At 26.1% G+C, this 21196-nt stretch overlaps 2 protein-coding genes across 3 annotated transcripts in view; one reads left to right on the forward strand and one right to left on the reverse strand.

Moving 5' to 3' along the window:
* Positions 1-1183: 1183 nt before the first annotated feature.
* LOC109608473 (follicle-stimulating hormone receptor-like) overlaps positions 1184-21196 on the forward strand; it is a 69459-nt gene continuing 49446 nt past the window's right edge. Inside the window, exon 1 of the mRNA XM_049961184.1 lies at positions 1184-1369. The gene's annotated coding sequence lies outside the window, so the exon portion shown is untranslated. The remainder of the gene's footprint in view (positions 1370-21196) is intronic.
* On the reverse strand, positions 3813-5720 carry LOC109602132 (uncharacterized). Of its 2 annotated transcripts, none has more exons than XM_020018464.2 (8): positions 5464-5720; positions 5315-5411; positions 5101-5265; positions 4708-4761; positions 4476-4619; positions 4364-4417; positions 4220-4306; positions 3813-4163 (listed from the first exon to the last, which is right to left on the reverse strand). In XM_020018464.2, the coding sequence occupies exons 1-8, from the start codon at positions 5605-5607 to the stop codon at positions 3985-3987; spliced, it is 924 nt and encodes a 307-aa protein (XP_019874023.2). In that variant the 5' UTR covers positions 5608-5720; the 3' UTR covers positions 3813-3984. The 2 variants fall into 2 exon arrangements, with proteins under 2 accessions (XP_019874023.2, XP_019874022.2); XM_020018463.2 differs by having other exon boundaries at positions 4708-4776; positions 5464-5719.

The following is a 21196-nucleotide window of genomic DNA, read 5'->3' on the forward strand; positions in this document are numbered from 1 at the left end:
AAATATAATTTTTGAGGTAAGTAATTTATATTATGTAAAAATTGGCTGTAAAAAGTTTTACCTGTTGTCAAAATAATAATATTTATCTGGTCTTGAAATACTCGTAATAGACTCGCAAAGACAACCAATTTTAGACACCTTGTAGACAGTCTTGAGTAAAATGTGCCAAATGTAGAAGTTAATCAAATGGCCCATATATATTTTTTTTGTTAATTTTTAAAATTTCTATATAAATTGTTAAATTTATTTTCCATCTCGGGAGGCAACTAATTCAGATTACCCAGATTTACTAACATACTAAAAAAATGGTATTATTAGTTCCCCAAATTTTCATCGAAAATTTGACACTAATGTAATTTTTATCCCCCATAATTAAAAGACAATCCTTCTGATGAACATGAATTTTATTGGGATGTTCGTCAATTTAGTTGGTCACACCGTATTTTGGAATGTATTAAGGCCAGAGAGAAATGTAAACATCCTGAACTACATAATGTAAGTGTTCAGGGCGTTCGCCGAACCCAATTTACAATATTACCCAGCTTATTAGTCTTAAAACCAACCTACCCCCAACGGGGGTCGTTCGTCACACAAACACGATACAAATCAATCATTATCTTCTTTTACTAATTCCATCGTTTATTAATTAAAATCCAATTACGTGTATCGTCGGAAGAAACACCACACCGTCATCATCTATATGGATCACATGATGACAACAATACACGATGATTGATAATCTGCACGCGTTACTCCACAGAATCATAAACAAATTGGTGACGCTTTGTTTGCAATTTTAAGTGCGTAATCCGCGATGGGCTGGAACCCGCGGAATAGATTAAACCGGAAATTTGCATAATCTGCTACGAGAGTTTCCACCGGATTATTACGATCATCAGGGGACGTGATCTAGACGGGCAAGACTGATTTTTGCACGCATATCAATCACCAACCTGCAACAATATCGTTGCCACATCGAAATCAACAATTTACCGAAGGGCCCAACATGTGTCTCCAGACAAAATCGAAAAATCAAAAATAATATAATAAAAAAGAAAGAATTGCACCAGAGAGTAAACAATACCAGCGTAGGTACAAAGCGCATGGCGTGTCATCCTCTCGACACGATTTATAAAAGCGATGGCTGCGAACACGCGGTTTCAGTCCAATTGCGCGACGAAACTCCACCATAGCGGCGCATCTCTCCGAGAGACGGCTCGCGGCGCGTATCGCGCGATAATTCTTGTTTTTCAAAAATATTAAGAAAAAAAGATAATTTAAGCGGGCGGATAGTGTTTTGTGTTCTGCGCGCCGGAATTGTTTGCCGGACTTTTTAACGTTATTAACGGAGCGAAATTCGCCTTGTCCCGTAAGTCATGTGAATGATTTGTTCATTGTTTGGATAAGTTGTTTTTTTTTATTTTTCGGAAACGATTGCCAGATTTTGAAATGTATTTGTAAAAATATTTTTTTGGTTCCATCATATGGGATATTTACGTTGGGAGTGACGTTAAGTTGTTTTAAATGATAAACTGTTGACAAATTTATTAGTTTTATAAAATAATAAAAGTTTATTTCGTAAATGTTGAATTAACAAGTAAATAATTAGGATATAATATTTTCTAATTAATTGATTTTTGTTTTACAATTATGTCCACAATCTAATTAGATATACATTTATTAACAATAAATAATAATATAATATTATATAGTATCATAATTATTGTCATAAAAAGTTTTTTTCAAAGTATGTCACATATTTAAATAATTAAATTATTTCCATTTAAAAACTCTTAAAAATAACTTTACACAAAATAATCAAAAAAATATTTTTTAATAATGAAACTCTTACATTGAAACAGAAATCATGTTTAGAAGATAAGGCTAATATTTTGTAGTGTGTAAATTCATAATTATATCTATGATCTAACCAGATATTCATTAATTATAATAATAAATAACATTATAGTATCATAAATATGGTTTTAAATCAGTTTTCCTAAGTGTGTCACAGAGTTTAAATAATATAATTATTTGAATATTTAAAAATTGTTACTTATGACAAATATTAATATAAAATTATTTTAAGAAAGTTACATTAAGATGAAACTTTTTAGAAAACAAAATTAACATTTTTTTATTATTGGTAGCTATTGATAATGATTTATAATTTTTAACAATTTTTAACCATCTGTGATATACATTAATTAATAATAAATAATAACATTAATAAAACTATAACTATTGTTATAAATGTTTTCTTAATTATGCTCTATACGTGAATAATAAAGTTATTTGATCATTTAAAAAATATATTGGTGACTAATATTAATGTAAAATTGTTTTAATAATGTTCTAAAATGTGAAGATTTTGCCAGTAAATAATTATTTTTAGAACACAAAATTAACATTGTTTAATTATTGGTAAGCTATTGATAATGATTTAAAATTATTAACAATTTTTAACCATGTGTAATATGCATTAATAAAATTATAACTACTGTTATCAATATTTTCCTGAATATCTAAAATTATCTTAATAATGTTATATTAAGGCGAAAATTTTGCCAATAAATAATTATTTTTAGAACACAAAATTAACATTTTTTAATCATTTGTAACTATAGATAATAATTTATAATTATTAACAGTTTTTAACCATCTGTAATATGCATTAATTAATAATAAATTATAACATACAATTATTACTATTGTTATAAATGTTTTCCTAAGTATGCTATATAATATATAGTTAATTTATTTCATTTATTTTTAATATTTAAAAGTTGATTTTTCACTAAATTATTTAGAAGTAATAAACTGATAACAAGGGTTAATATTACTTCATATAAAATAGTAAAATTTTATTTTAACAGTTTTGTTGTTTTTAACCCATTTGTAAATTCGTAATTATGATATATCTATATCTATTATTTTCAATATTAATACAATCAACTGATGTCAAACTTTAATATTACTTTATGTAAAATAATAAAAAAATATTATAGTAATGTTACATTAATGTCAAGGTTTTGCAAGTAAATAATCAAGTTTAGAATATAAAACTAACATTTTTTAATTGCTTTTGGTTATTGACAATGACTTATAATTATTAACAGTTTTTAACCATTTATAATTTGCAGATTTATAATTATGTTTTTGATCTCTACAGATATTTATTAATTAATAAATAACATAGTATCATAACTATAAATCAATTTTACTTTGTATGTTACATAGTTTAAATAATATAATTATGTTAATTGAAAACAGTTTTTTAGTTTTAAATTTAAAACTATTTTTGACATATATTTATATAATTTGATGTGCCACCTTTAGTAAAGTAGTTTGTTTGAAATACTATTTTAAATAAACTTTTTTTATTTTGGAATCTTGTATTAAACAAAATCGTAAACATTTGTTTGTTTGTTTTTTATTATATATATATATATATATATATATATATATATATATATATATATATATATATTCTTATATCTCATTTATTATGTATAAATTTTAATTAATTTAAATTGTGCCACATGTATACATACAGAGTGATCCTTAACTTGATAAATGTTTATTGAAAATCTATGTAAACAAATCTCGTCAAATGAAATATGTGATTGAACTTTCATATTTCTTTCAGAATTTCGCCAATTTGGTTGATTAAAATTTTGTATCAACTATAAAAATATGAATTAGTCGTATTATTATATTAATAATTTTAATTAAATTAATAAAATATTGTATAATATTGTATGTATCTGTATACCGGTAACGTATTTTAAGTTAATAAGAAACGCAAAAGATTCCTTTATGACATTTATTTGATGTATATATTAGATGAACAAATGAAGTGAGCAAATAATGTTATGAAAAATTGGATAATTTGTAAGAAAGTTAAATGGATTTTAACGTAAATATTTAAAAATTTTGGTGGTCATCTATATCGTTTATACACTTGTCCCCTACCGGGTCCATTCAGAAATCTAAATAGTTTTTCGTATATTTTGAGGCATTCTCCTCGTTAGACTGCTGCGTAAGCTGTTGTTTTATTTGTTTGCTGTCGTTCTCCATGAGGAAAAATTGTTGCCACGAATTAATAATTCTTTGGTCGTCGTAACAGTAGCGTCTGCTCGTTGTGTCCACATTTATTCTACCTACAATTAAAAATGTTTATATTTTTTTATCACGAAGCAGCCACTATATTTTATACCTCGGTAGGTGTTTAAATATGCATCTTCATAACTTGAATCGTTTTTGCTCAGAACATTAAACTTATAACAAAGCTCTGGAAGAACCTCTAAAAAGATAAATAAATACTATTAGTTTTTTAAAAATAAAAATACTTTTTACTCACCTGAGAACTGATTATCATTATATTTTCTACACTGAGTAGTTGATATACCCACATCTAAAACAAACACCATACATTTTTCTAATATGTTTCAATCGTTAATATTTGTACATACTGGCACAAAAACTGCAATGCGCTTTTTTTGTATCATTCTTTTGTACGTCAAAGAGTTTCTTTTTTGAAATTAGTTCATTAGTTTTGCTATAACTTCCTTGTGCAGTTTTTATTTGTTTCCTCCTCTTAAAATCTTGTGGGCTCTCTTTAATTAAAAATAAATTTTAAAATTAATATTAATTTAATTCCTGTTATACATTTTAATATTAAATATAAATATATAAATTAAATACCTCTTAGCATGGTTGGCTTCTCAATTTCATTTTCAATTACTGTCTTACTGTCGTCTGAAACAGCCTTTTCTAAAAATTTATAAATTCATACTTTTATAAAAAAAAAACGCTTAGATTATTACTAAATTATCTAAGTTTATCAAACTGTTTATCTTTTTTAAACTCTGTACATCAATATATTCAAAAACTAAAATTTTAAAGTTAAATAATTGTTGCAATAAGTAAAATATAGCTGTGCAAACTAATTGATAATATCGTCAACCGGTGTCCAAATAATTAAACGAGGGTCGGAATAAAGAGATTAATTGCTGTTGTTGAATAAGTTATCAGAATTTTGATTGGATTTAGTCATTATCGTTTAAGCATTAGATAATTCTGCCAATTTATACAAACCTTCCGACACGTTTTCCATCGTTGCATTGATATTACGATCCACCTGATCATTGTCACCTTTGCATTCTGGCCACTGGAAGTTTTTCTTCCATTCTGCGAATTCATTTCTTATCGTTTCATCGTCTATTTCATATGTAATAAGAGCTCTGCCAATTTTTTGATCATCTGAAAATTAATGGTAAGTAATTCTTTCGTTATGCAAGTGCAGACTTACATTTGAATATATCCAGACTGAAAGTGTTCTCAGGATTGAAAATTTGTTGGATTGCTCTCTTTGGAGGTATTCGGCGTTTTCGGTAGGGCACGCTTTTCTGAAAGAGTTCAAACGATAAATGTTGAAATTGGATCTAAATTAATACAAACCATCCGACTACTAGATGAAGAGTAAGGTAATTGACGCCGCTTTAAATTGTCCGTTCTTGAGCCAGTGATGTTGGTTATTCCTTTACCGATAAGTCTCGCGTATTTTGGTAGTGCCCCGACAAGGAATTGCTTGAAGAAGGACATTGTGATGTTCTCCAAGAGCTTGTATCAAATCATAAAGGAAATTTCACTATTTAAATCACAACATAATTTAATACATTTTACATGACTGACAGACACATCAGACAAAAATGTCAAATTGCATTTAACTGCAGATATTTTTAAAATCAGTGTATTTAAATAAATACCAACAGCAAAACGTAAAAATTTTACAGTGTGCTCAATATATGACAATTTATTAGAGTTTTAGAATTAATATTATTTGAAAAACAAAAACAAAATGTTACATCGAAAATAGTAATAATAAAAAATTATAACATATAAAATAATAAAAAAGTTCTGATTAAATATTCAAAGAACAGAAAATTTTGAAAGATGTAAATAATTAGCTTCTTTATATATATATATATATATATATATATATATATATATATATATATAGAGAAAATTTCTGGGTTGCATTAATTAGTTAGAGATATTGATCAATTAAATTTGCAATGGATATGCCAATAAAAATCGTTTCGGCTAAATTACGATCGAAAGAATTAACTCTGTCAACTATAAATTTATAAAAGGCGATTTTGAACTGGAATACCGTCAATATTGCAAATATTCGAAAAGGAATTTAATTTGAATTATTACAGCGTGCAGGTCGGTTTTAATAAAATTCTTGCTGTACCAGCAGTGCTTTGTCACAACAATTTTAGAGTAAAAATTAATCAAAAACATTACTATTTAAGTGTACTTTACATCAAACTTCATTACGCCAATCCATGTGAATTTGAAAAACCAGTTTCAATTTAAATGTAAAACAAATTTGTCGATCGTATTAAGATACAAAAAATGGGTATTTCCAAATACCTGCAATGTTCAAGGGCATTTCATATTAAAAATTAACATTAGAAATAAATATTATTTGTTTTCGAAAATGTTTATTGTTACGTTCAGTGTAAATAAATTAAATAAAATATTCATTCATTATGACTCAATAAAAGCAAAATTTATTTTAAGTAGTAGTAATTAATACTTAATTAATTTACTACTTAATATATTATTTTTATAATATATTTTATCACCTTTGTGATATATTCATTTCTCATTAAAAACATGTATATTGTAAATAAAGTACCGGTGGGTTATAAGACGTACGTAGCTAAGGGAGATCTTAAATTAAATTTAAAGTATCCCATTTAGTCAATTAGTCTTAAGAGTAATCAATATTCAATCAAGTTCAGTTCAATTATCATATTATATGACCGAGAAGCTTCACATTTTACCATAAATAAAAACAAAATTATTTTTTTATTAGACTTAAGTATCTGGTACTTGAAATCAAGAATCATAAACATGTTGCAAATTAAATAAAATTATTAAATTATAATAATAATTCGTAATGAATTACAACATCTAATAGCCATCAAAATACTCATTCTCATTAAGAACTTCCTTCGACAAAACGATGTAATCTTAATGATACCATTTGACGTATTGAATATTTATTTTTCTTTGAACAGAGGATGGATAATAAGGCGTATAGTTAATATTGGTAATCTCTAATAACCGCTGTACACTGGTAAAAGAAAAATAAAAAATAATAAATATTTGGTACATGATATGCTTTTCAAATATTGTACATCATAAAAGCCTTCACTAATGAATAAATAGACTGCAGATTTACGTAGCCACATAGAATAATACAAAAAATATTAATTAAGATCGACTTTTACTATTTGGAATTTCATAGTCTGATAAGCCGTTGGTGGCAAAGAGAAGAATAATGTGCGTCCGCAAACGGGTAGTTACATGTTTGTTTGAGGCATTTGTGAACGTGATTTTGAGCTAGAGTTCCTATTTTAAATACAATTTTCGTTAGTTAGACCTTATTACACGTAGGCGTTTTATTTAAAAAAATAAACTCATATTGAAAAATTGTGACTTTTTCTTATTTTACCTTTTATTAATTAGAAGTGAAAAAGTAATAAAAAATAATTTGTATAAATATATACCATATAAATCAATTTTTATTTTTAATGGGCTTCTTGGGTATCGATGCCTGCTTCTGTGAGGTTATTCATTTCTATATTGTGAGCATATTAGCTCATGCAAGCTAAAATTGTAAAGTCTCAATACCCAGCGTTTCGAGTCGTTCAACTACAATTTCTGAGTTCTAGACGATATTTGCTGAAAAATTTGATATCATTAACAATATCCTCTGCGTATATCGAGCCATGGCATATGTACAATTCTATATAACTATATACATCATGCATAACTATTATATTAAACTAATTCTATATAACTATTTTATCAAACTATCAGCCTATATCCCTTGAAATGCTCAAAATTCTTAACAATTACGTGTTCTACCGTCATCTGGATCAGACGCAAACTTGACCATCGTCATTGTACAGCCAAATTTTACTCTCTGAAAAGTAAAGATTTCCATTCTTCAAGTGAACATGAAACTTTGCTTATGGTCGTGGATCAAATGCATGCGTCGCATGGACTCAAATATCGGTGTTCATTTGTGGTAGTCTTTCTTGTTTGAGAAAATCGACTGCACAAACGAGATATCTGAACAAATTTTGACAAATACCTCTGCAAGCACTACTATAATCAATTATACATTGCACTGAGTTCTTAAAAGATTTTTTTCTTTAACTTTTTGAGTCGAATTTCATAAAAATTAATAAAACAATGACTCTCTGGTACAAGTATAATTAAATTGGACCTGTATTAATTTATAAAACTTTAAAATCACTTTTGAACATTTATGTTATATTTTATCACCCTAATATGTATAAATTAGGTACCAGAAGGTTATAACCTACTTGAAGGAGATATGTCATGATTTGGTACTTGGGCTCAACCATCGAAACAAATTAATTTAAAGTTATTAAATAAAAATAAAGAATTTGTGAAGTTCCTATGTAATTGTAATTCTTTTAATTATTAACGTTTTTTTAATCGAAGATGGCATAAGTTGATGAACTGCAATTTTTTCAGCTGGGTGAAATTTTCCAAGCTGAAGCTACTATAAACATTTTGTAAACATTTTCAAAATAATTGATTGATTTAATTACAATTTTCGTTTATTAGGCATTATTACCCGCAGGGACATTATTTAAAAAAGTATTTATATTTTTATAGCTATCAAAGGTTTAAAATTTTTAGAGGTAGTTTAATTTTATCCTAATTTGGAGTTGCTTAATTTGAAAAATAATTTTGTTCTTATGTTAAACATGAATAATAATTGCATATTTAAAATTATAGACATTATATTTTATTGATGTTATATTTGTTGCTTCTTTTAAATATACTTATAATATGTAACAATACATAGTTTTATTAATAAATTAATATATATTTTAATCATTAAATTATACTTTTTTAAAGTGTCTTAAATTTAAACAGCACATAAATATAATTTTGTAAATTTACACAATTCATGTACTTCTGTGACAAACCAAATCGTATTACTTTTAATTCTGCTAAAAATTTGGATCACGTTTCGAGTACTGACAAAGTCTAATGAAAATTTCTTGTAATCCGACACGAGCTACCTAGTTTCTTCCATAACATTGTCGTGCACGAGTTTTATTAGTTATTCCTTATCTACATTATTCTCAAGTTATGAATGGTTAGCTAATTAAAGTATTGCCGGCACGCAAAGACGTTTTTATCAAACAAACACATCTAGTCATAATTATAAGGCGACAAATGATAAACGTAATCAATTGTTGTGAAACATACTTCATATGAATCTACTTCGACTTAATAATATAAATAAACACATTACATTTATTTTGTGTGTAACATTTATGCCGCGAAGAAACGTAAATGTGCAATTATCGGCGATTACTCGTATTATTTTATGTACCGAAAACATTTTGGTTGAACGTATGTAATATTGGTGGAACAATAAAACGTGTCGTTAAGTGTAAATAGATTTTGCCTATACGCGGTAATAATTAAACAGGGACAAAAATCGTAAAGTTGTCTTTTCGACACGGATTGGTGGTGCTATTATTATTTTCAGTCACACTTTTCATAAAACCACAACCAAATAAAAGTATTTTCGTGTCTCCTATATTTAATGACATTTAAATTTACTCGAATTGATTTGAATAAGTTGCAACAGACTAGAGTTGGGCCCGTTATAAAATTTTACTTTTAAATGTACGAACGGCAGACAAAAAAGATAATCTCGTCAAGTGACTATGAATAAATTTTTGCGCGAAAAGAAAAATCACAATTACGGTCTACGAATATAATTGCCGGATATTTTTTTCGCGCCAACCATTGATAAATTGTACGGGGAATATAGAAATCTCGTTCGGTTACTAAAAATTGTTATTGTTTGCACACCACGTAGTGGTCTAACGTCTGTATATCTGTTTCAGATTGTCTCAATTGTGGTAAATTAAGATATTTGTTTGTTTTATAACAGACAATAATGTTGAACGAATAAATCGAGATGTTAAGATTATGTGCCACAGTTTGGATAAACTAGTTTCTGACTTGTTTGATTGTTAAACAATGATATTTGATCAAATATAAAATGATTTATGTACCACAAAATTTATTATAAAATGTCATTGTAATGTTATTCATATTTTTTATATATAAAAAATATTTTTATTTTATTTCAATTAATATACATATAATATACACTAGAATTGTATGTCCATTAAATGGACTTAAAAATATTTCTTTTGATATATCATATCATATATTCCACCTAATTTTAATAAAAATGAACAAAATAAATATTATCATCAGCGAAATTATATCAGTGAAAAGAAAAAAATATACGCATATAAAAACAAAATAAATCATGTTATGAAATTTTGTAAATTAATCAATGACTGATTTATTATTTGATACTATTAATAAATTTGTGCTTTTATTAGTACTTTTCCATAAGTTATAAATAAACATTAATTAATTGCCGGAATGATAATATATATTTTTAAAATAATTCGTCAAGATAAAAATGAAAAAGTTCAATTAGGCCATCGGAAAAGTTCTCTAACCCAGTTTTAGCAAAACATAATCAGTCGAAACATCCGAAGGTCTGTCTGTATTCGCTGTATTATTGTTTTATTTATAAACTCTTAAATTTCTATGTAGCATAGTCCGGACATGATCAGAAATTAATTGCAATTTCACTACCTTAAGTTACGTCAAAAACATATAATTCGAATTTATTTTTTTTGGTTGAATAGTTGAAAACAAAAATTCACATTTTTCTAATGAATTTATTCTTTCTGTTGGATAAAACCGTTTAATAAAATGTCGAATAAATCTTAGAATATCAGATAGTGACTTGACACATTAGTTCTCATTAATTCTTGGGTTCAATAAGACGCAGAAGTTCAATTTGGTCTGGTTAAGTATCGACACTCAGTTATACGAAGTGTCCCACATTGGTTGGTTTTGCTTGAGTCAAATAGGGAAAGACCGAGATACATAGAGGAAGTAATTTATTTTATTTATATATAGTATTGGTCATAATTATAGCAATTAAAAATATGACCACTTGATTTGAACGTCAGTACCTATAATATTTATATTTTTTTCTGTTATTGTTCGATCTACTATGTAATAGGTCGATTTAATTTTATTCTTTGCGTACTTTTTTATTTTTCACTAGACAAAATTATAGCAACTTTTTACTTTATAGTCCTTTATTTCTTTCTGTTTTTCATATAATTATTTAATCGTTGGTCGAAGTTCATTAGAAATTTATAATTCAGCGTTATCAAGACTGAGAGAAAGAATATGAGATGACTAACTTTTTACGGCTAAATAAGTCAGTCGTTTACCATATTAATCGATAACTAGATAATTCGAATGTCAAAAAACAATCTAATAATTAACTCAACTGAAATTAAACCCAACTTAGAGGAAATGGAACTTGCTGAAATTAATTCAAGGACTATCAGAAGATGGCTAGTGAATGAGGGTTTGTTTGACTCGAGACCAGATCTACAAGAAATACCCTGGTTTCTACTAAAAGTGTGGAAGACGAATTTTGACCACATTATCACGTATCTAAATTTAGTTTATAAAAAATGGTGGTTCTGCTTTTATTAAACATAGGGACAAAACTATAGAAAAAGTTTGTTATACAATTTGGTTCCATATCAGAAGAAATGATGACCTTAATAAATGCCAAATACAAATCCAAAATTCTGATAAATTGGTTAAAAGATCAAAGCGTCGATTTTTGTCTTGTCCGTCCCAAACTCCAGGCATCAACTCTACAGAAAACATGGGGGGTCACTTTTATAACCAAATTCCACAATCACAGCAATTTAACAAGCTTGAAGGAATATAGATTTATCGTATATTCAGAAAATGGTAGAGTCAAAGATTCGGAGGTGCGTCAAAATTAAAAAACAAACTCAGAAAAACATATATAAAATTTTATGGAATAAAAATATGGTAGTTTTCATAATACTGTATAAAATAACAATAGTAAATTAATATTATTTTAACATGAGTTACAGCCAAAATATTTATCATTTTATAATGTTGCTATTATAATGGCCATTACTATTGAAAGCAATTAAAACACGTTCAATAATGAAGAAAATCTAAATATTTTTTTTAATCACACCATAAATAAAATAAAAATACGGGGTTGCCATCTAAAATGAGCCACACTTAACGTATTCGAATCCATCTGAAAATTACACTTATTCTAACTACCATTTGTATATTAATTTTAAAAAATTAGTTGGATTAATTATTGCAAATTGATTTATTTCATAATGCATATTATTACAACCCCTCGCACAAACATTAAATATTCCCATTTACATTTTGAATAAATTGGACTCGAAAGTTGACACGAGCGAATTCCTGCATATATTTACGAGCACAACATGTTTAAATAAAAAATATCTTCATAATTGATCCATAAATAGGTTAGATATTTATATTTGTACAACATGACGTTTTTTATTTGTTGTTCGAATTTAACGGTTGATGCTAAATGATCCGTATAATTTTAGCACTCTAAAAGTGTCGGTAATGATTTGGCCATTGTCGAGCTTAAAATCGATTAAAATTTAACATATACAGCGCCAATCTGGTGTAAATATTTATCAGGTTCAGTTGATTTTATTTGTCAACACGCGATAATAGCAATAATGGTTTCAAATAAAAATTGACCAGACCGTGTAATACAATTGACACAACTATTTTAGCCATTTTATTTTTTTGTTCGGTGGTTTTCAATAAAAAACGAGTGTAAAAACAAAAGGAGAAGGAGAGGAATGTACCTTTATAATCAAAGTAAAGAATCACTGAGACATTTAGATTGACTATTAAAAAACTAAAGCCAAATGTCAGGAGACGTTCTCCAAATAAAAGTCTATCTGACCGGACAAATCGAACGGATAGGGGGAAAAACAAAAACTTGAAATCTTTGAACCTATTATCTTTAAGTGTGAGTCGTTGACACATCGGAGTTTTGTCTCTGCACAACAATAGGACTTTAAATGGCCAAGACAATTTTAATGAATTTAAATAAAGCTGATTATTTTCAATTAAATTGGCTGAATAAGATTCTATAATGCCCAATAATAAATTAGTATGTGCGGGTTATTTATTTTTTAACTTTATTTTTGTACAGGTAATATAAAAGTCGTTTATTTTGAGTCAACGATAATTTTAATAAAACTGAAAAGAAAAAACATTGGAAATTTTCGGTCAATTAAAAAAATAGGTAAAATTTAAAATAACAATGTAAACATATATTATGAAACAGACAAAACACATGTATAATTCAGAAACTTAAAATTGGTTACAGTGAATTACAAGTTACAATTTTTAATATATAAAATTTAAATTAAGAAAAGAATTATTAAAAATTTCAAAATATTTCACAACAAAAAATAAATAAAAAATTATTGAAATGTACTTACATATGTTATCTCGTGAGATATTCTAAAAAATAGCATGTTTTTTTGATTTAAGCTCATTAAAATTTAATTTTAAATAAATTTATTAAAAAATGAATAAAAATTAAACCTATATAATAACAATAAAAATAATATGAATAAAATAAATCGTTAAAATATGTTTATATGCAGTGTAATGACGGAACACATAATTTCAAAAATCAAAAAATGATATATTTAATTCTGTTAATATTTTTTTCATGAAATGTATTATATAACTCATTCATTAGAAGTTTATGTAGAATAGAAAAACGTATTGATCTGAAATTTTTATAACAATTATAACTTGATTTGAACTATTTTTCTAATTTATTCTTAACATAATTTCATTTCCGGCTTCGGAACACCCATGTATATGTATTTACAAATAAAATGCCTATACTATATCTTAATCCTAAACCCATTAGTTTTTGTGTAATTAATTTTTGTGTTGAGTGTTCGTTATTTATGTTTAATTTTGTGCTTCTCAATAACTTTTATTTTTAATGGAACTTCATGTGTATTTTAATATAATTATAATTATATAATTATATAATTAATTTGAATATTAAAAAATTTTGAAAAAAGGTAATGATTTGAAATTGACTTGAACTACAACTTTTCTAATATATAAAATTTCTTAATATATAAAATTTAAATTAAAAATATTTTTAAAATTTTAAAATATTTTACAACAAAAATAAATAAAAGAATATTCAAAAACACTTTCATACTTCTTGATATATTCTAAAATGTTTTTATTAAATGATTTATCAATTCTGATTTAACAAATTTATTAAAAATTAAAAATAATATGATACACATACACAATTTCAAAAATTAATTTTCCTATTTATTTGTTGTAAAAATCGGCATAGTATAAATCAGTGATATAAGAAACAGTTTTAATAAATACAAGACAAGAGAAGAATTAATTAGAAAAATTAAACGCTAAACACTTATAATAATTATAGGAATATTAAACTAAAAAACTAATTAACCTTGTTACATATAAGGTTTAACGGTATTTAAATGTCTATAAATATTGGTGAAACGGTGTACTAAGTTACACTCTAATTTAAGTATTTAAGTTGTTTATTATGTGATTTAGACAATTTGTATTAGTAATAAACAGATGACCACAAGTGTTGATACGATAGTAAAAATAACCCGTTCCAAATAAGTAAAACACATAAATGTATATAAATTGTTCTTTATAAATTTACCTCACAAATATTATTTAAGGAAATGTGTCAATTCGTGGAAGTAAACACAAAAATACGTTTGTAACTTTGACGTAAAATAGAAAAGTAACGTATTGTTTAGGCAATTTGGTTTCCCTTCAAAGAACCAGAAACTATAAATTAACGACGAAATGCACAACCACTTCAGCAAATAGATTTCTCTGACAACAAGACACAGTTAAATCATTTGAGAAATTTTCCATAGACAAATAAATGGCTTGTGAATTCATATCGCGTCAAACTTATATCTGAGAACTCCCCAGTGTGTTGTAAAATGTTATATTGTCTGGTTGTGCTATCTGTGTTTTATCATTGCGGTTCAACACTGAAGTTTACGCATTGACGCCCTGCCACCGAATTTCGATTCAATTAGACGAACGGGGCCCATTTCGTGGAACAATTAAATTCATATCAAAGATATCAGTTTTCAATAATCCAGAAACGATGTCGACAAAAAGCTGGCCGCAATTAAGCTTTTTTAAATTGTGTTAACAGGTGGCAAAAGTTGATACGGCCTGAGTCAATATTGACGTTGCTTATTCTCTTTAGCATCTTATAAATTAAATTACGCTGCCAGCTTAACTCAATAAAAAAACCTAATTGAAAACAATCTAAACCAATAACGATGATCTCCGTTAATGCGAAATTGATAAAATATGATACGGACACACGATTGTGTTTATTCGAGTGTGGAACTTTGCATTCTTTTGGTGTTTAGGCATTGGCATATGTCAGTGACGTTAGCTAAGCTCGTTTAGATAATGGCCATAATAGATTAGATAGATACTCATTAAACTGGGATAAAATCAAAAACTAGTCTAAATCTGTTTGCATGCCCGGCAATAATTTATAATTAAACCGCATTATGTTCTCAAATTTAATTCAATTTGTGTTTACGTCGTACGTTATACGGGTGCAAATAAATTTTACTGATAATACTAAAAGGATAAGTTTTATTAAACCCGGTGAACAACTGAACGTTTCATTCCGAATATTCAATTTAGGATTTCGTAAAATCGTTGAAGCCATGGAACAACATTATGTGGTATTTTCATTTACATTAAATGAAATGAATTCGTAAATATACAACATTATGAATGAAAATTTAATTAATTATAAAATAAGAATTTTTACTACGTATTTCAAAATTATTCAAGACTGTGGAAATGTTTAATTAAATTAATTTAAATTTAATTTTAATTTAATGGGTCATAGACAAATATTTTTGATTTTATAAAGTGACTGAAACGAGTATTTTTGTCCAAAATTTGGTGAAAGGATCTTTGTATTAAAAAAAAAGGTATACGAAAGTTTATTTTCAAGATATTTATATTAAAATATTCGATTTCGACTCAAATTAATGGAAATATTGCAACAAAGTATATTTAAACTTTATTGAATATTCTAAACGCAAATATGTCGAAATAAGTATATCATAAGCAGTAAACGTTTTATTTATAAATTACATAAATTGAGTATTTATTGAGTTCAATAATAAAGACAAAATAAAATCAATTTTCAGAAGCATGATTCTTATTTAATTTTAGACATTGAAATAACATTCATTTTAATTTCAAAATTTAATTTTTGACCCTATTTAAACACTAAAAGATATTTTGTACAAGATTTATTTTTCACATTCATTTAAATAAAAAGCTAATAAAGTTAAATGATAAAAAAGCCAATTTTCCATTGCTAGATTTCAATTTCTATAAAAAACATTTATAATTGGGAAGGGAAATGACGTTTTATTTACAGGTCATAGTAATTATTGTCAAAATATATAACTACACAGTTTTATAAATAATATCAATTTTATGACGAATTTAAATTGACTAATCATTTTTATTATTTTTTTTTTGTTCATATTTCGTAACACTCTAAAAATGTTTAGATTAATACGAATTGATTATTAAGTTCAATAACAAAAACAAAATAAAATCATTCAAATAAATTTTAGGAAGGGTTGAGTAGACGGATGAACTTTGTTAAATTTCTGACTTTGTAATGGTAAATAAATTTTAATTTTATTTAATAATTTCCAAACGTACTAATATCTTAGAATTCAATACCATATAGAAAAAAACTAATATATTTTAATATTATTAAAAAAAAAAATAAAGATTCCATTAAATAATATGAATTTTAAGGAAAATATCATTACAAAAAGCTTATTATGTTATATGATAAGAAACCTTATATGTTCCAATTTTCTACTGCCAGATTCAAATGTCTATAAAAAACAGTTATAATTAGGAAGGGGAAAATACGTTTTAGTTACAGATCACTGTAATTATCGTCAAGATATATAACCATACATCTATACATTTTATATGGATGTATTTCGATTCAATTGACAAATCATGTGCATTTTCTTTTGTAGTATAATTTGATAAAAAAATAGTATAATAAAGATAAAATAAAATTGAATATAAATAGTCAAATTTAAAACTTCTTTACTCATTACATTATATTATTATAATTTCAATGTTGTAGTTTAATGAAATAATGTCACCATTAAAAAATATTCGACTAAATAAATTTAACAAAAGAAAAACTAAATACATAAAACATTTCCAGTAATATTAAATGTACACAGAGTATTTACATTGGCCAATTTTAAATCAATGAAATATATAATGTTCATCGAAATAAAAAAAATAATAATAATACCATAGAGCACCAATGTAATCAAAAGTAAATATGAATTTGGTTTTTAAATCCACATAGAAATACTAAAATATCAAATTAACCAATTTTTATTTTCATTCATTTCATTAAATTGACTGTGGTAAAATATAATAAATATATAATTATAGTATACAAGAAGCAATAAAATAAACAAATCTAGGAGGAATAAACAAAAATTCGTTTTATCTCTTATTGTATGCGTGCCATACATTTAAAAGGTTTCTTACAATGGATCAATAAGACTTAAATAAACATTTGTCTCTTCAGAAAAACAGAACTATCAATTTCGTCTACTGTAAAACACAAATAATCGACAAATTCATAAATGTAAACTGACAATAATATAAACGTGTGTATGAAATTTTAAAAATCTTTTAAGTAATGGTAATCATCTATAGGAAATAAAGTAATCACCATCCCATTAAGATTTAAGTGGATGTCACCGAGAAGTTTTCAGATTCATGATAAAATGGATTTAATGGATAAACGAAAATTCATTTTATTCGTGTTACGGCGAACTGGAAAGTTAAGTACTTTACTCTTCAACCACATACATACTTAGTTTTTCAAAATAAAAGAGCTGTAGACTACGTGGGAAAACTAAAGTTGTTAGTTTATTTATTTAATTTATCCATGGAAAATTTTGTTATTACATAAATCCAGATTCACCTAAATCACTAACAGTAACGGCAACGTCAATCTATAAATTCAAATAAATTGTGGTGGTTTAATTTACATACATTATTTTTAATTGGTTTTATTGGAAACAAATAGATTTAACCAATATACCTGTACGAAATCATGTAAATTTTCAGGGGCGGCGTATTTTTAAAGGCCATCCTAAAGGTTAACACAAATTGTGAGCCTCAATTTGCATTGCAAAAAGGAATTGGAAAAAGAAAATCACACCGGATAATATGTAACCTATTATTCGAACAATTTATACGGTCAGTTCCTGGTGTTTTTATCCGAGTGCACGACGTGAACAATAAACAACATTAGATATTTGCTCGCAGAGATTCCAACGTTGAAAGCTTCTTTAATTTAGAGAAGTTCGGTGTATTAGGAAAACACCGCTCCAGGAGAATTTAATCAGGTCTCTTTCACTACGTAAAATATCAGCGATTTTTCCGGACCGTCGCAGTCTCGAAGTAACGGTAACTTGGTTACCCAAGATATAAACTACACGGCGGCAACGGCGAACTTTCAGGATTTTGAGCCCCCGAACAATATTCGTGCAGACTGACAAACCATCGATTGTCCATTAATTAAGATTTATAAGTAATTACGATAGGTGTAGTTGTTTATGTGATGGTTAACCCCCCGATCGATACCAGAAATTTATATTCGTCGACCGCATTTCCTTAATTGGACTTTTTGCGCCGACTAACTTTGTTGTCCCATATTTCGCCCGTACTACATAGAGAGAATCGGGCAATGGTTTTCGGTGTGCCATAAAGAAGAAAGAAATAACAGAACGTGCACTTCGTTGGAAAAATATACAGAAGTGTTTTATGGAGTGCTTTGTGAAATGTAAATATGGGTTATTTGATTGATCCTAAAATAGAGGCACCCCTATTGCTTCTAATGATATTCAAGTCTACTTAAATGTTTAATAATGTTTTATTGCGCTTTTGTTTAGATTACTGAAATAATCATTTGAATGGGTAAGTTTACCGCAAACACATGTTTAAGTTTAAGTTAATAAAATTCTTAGTTAATGAATCTGTATTATGTACACAGAAACTACATATGTAAGTGGAAAGCCAGCAATATATATAGAAAGCATTTTAAGTATGATTGGCTTTTTATTACTTTGCTTTTGAGTTAATGAACTATGAGAATAGAACTATGAGATTGTATGCTACGAATCCTGTTTAGCCCTGCCTAATCAATATTCGGAGGGATTTCGGTTAAATCTTAGATTTTAAAATGACAAATTACCTTAATTTTCTTTTTACTGTCAATGTATTAAGAATAATAAATTTGTTGTTGCTGAGTATAAAGCGGCATTACATATACATATAATGGTGATAGTACTGAGTATTTCTAGTCATTAGATATTATTTTAGTTTTAGTACTCTAAAATTAGAAGAAATGTTTATATTTAAATTTAAATCAAATATCAGTTTAACTAGAGAAGGTAATACTAGTAGAAGGTAATACCAGTTGATCTGAGTTGATCACTTCAATTAATATCAATCACAAGTTTGTACTTATCATTTTAATTTTCGGAAGGATTCCATGAATCATTTTAGATTTTACAATGATAAATTAATTTTAATTTTATTTAAGAAACTGGTTATTTTATACAGAAAATTTGTATTTAAATTTAGTCAAAAACACCAGGTTAACGGCATTACGAGATGTGGTAGTAATAGTAATGACAAACTATGTCACTAATATGATTTGATATTATTTAAAATATTTCAACGATTTTTGAAATTATGTTAAACAATATAATAATGAATCATATTTTAAAAAAATTATTACTATAAATCTATGTTATACTTCTATTGTAAAAATGATATTTCACAAAAACATTTAACTTTCTTAACCACAAATTTGTACTAATCATATCAATTCTAGGATTTACTGGAAATTTTAAGACTTTAAGGCGAAAAATTCATTTTAATTTTTAAAATACTACTATTTTTAAGAATCGAAAGTAAATTTGTATTGAAACTTTAATAAAATATCAGTTTAATGATATAACAAACTATTATAGAAAGTAATACTACTAAGAAAAAAAATTAAAAGTACGACACTAATATGATTTGATATTATTTAAGGTATTTCAATGATTTTTAAAATTCCATTAAATGAATGACAAATGAATGAATTATAAGGAAAAATATTTAATTTAATATAATTAAGCTTATAAGTTGCACTTTCTATTGTTAGATTTATATTTCTACAAAAACAATTAAATCTGTTAAAAGTAAAAGATGTTTTATTTACAGATCACTGTAATTGTAATCAACCACAAATTTATACTATCATTTCATTTTACGAATGGATTCATAGAATCATTTTTGTTAAAGTTTCACTTTACAACGATAAATTTTGTTTTATTTAAATATTTAAAAATGTATTTTAGTATAGTTTTTAAAAATTGAAAGAAAATTTGTATTCGAATTCGGATAAAGCACCACTTTATCGATTCAACAAGATATGATTGACAGAAATAGTACTGAGAAAAAATTAAAAATACAACATTAATATGATTTGATATTATTTATAATATTTCAACGATTTTTAAAATTTCATTAAATTAAATATTTTATTTACAAATCACTGCAATTATCATCAACAACAAATTTGTACTATTCATTTCAATTTTCTGATGAATTCACAGGAATATGTTTGTTAAATTTTCACTTTACAATGTTAAATTAATCTTATTTTATTTGAATGTGTTTTCTGAAGTTGTAATTTTAAAAACAGAAAGAAAATTTATATATTAATATATGTAAATACTAGTATTAATTAATCTGTTGCAAAACTTCTGGGAAAAACTAAAATTATTTTATATAAAAAATATATAAATGATTTTTAAAAATTAATTATAGAAAAGTGTAAGGCGTACACTATTTTATCTAAAAAATTCTTAGAAAATTACATATTACAGGAACTGAAATATTTCCTCTTTTAAACTCAGAAAAAGCAGAAATTTTCCTATTTAATTGCTTTTTTGCAATTTCTGATTGAGAAAGTCGGAAAATT

The sequence above is a fragment of the Aethina tumida genome, chromosome 1, assembly GCF_024364675.1.
Source record: "Aethina tumida isolate Nest 87 chromosome 1, icAetTumi1.1, whole genome shotgun sequence".
Lineage (NCBI taxonomy): Eukaryota > Metazoa > Arthropoda > Insecta > Coleoptera > Nitidulidae > Aethina > Aethina tumida.

Bases quoted from the DNA above. Each gene is read 5' to 3' on its own strand.
- LOC109602132 (XM_020018463.2), bottom strand. From the start codon at position 5,607: ATGTCCTTCTTCAAGCAATTCCTTGTCGGGGCACTACCAAAATACGCG. The intron at 4,620-4,707 runs GTATTTAATTTA...TTTTAATTAAAG, and splicing joins GAAGCCAACCATGCTAAGAG to AGAGCCCACAAGATTTTAAG. The intron at 4,164-4,219 runs GTATAAAATATA...TTTTAATTGTAG, and splicing joins ATATTTAAACACCTACCGAG to GTAGAATAAATGTGGACACA.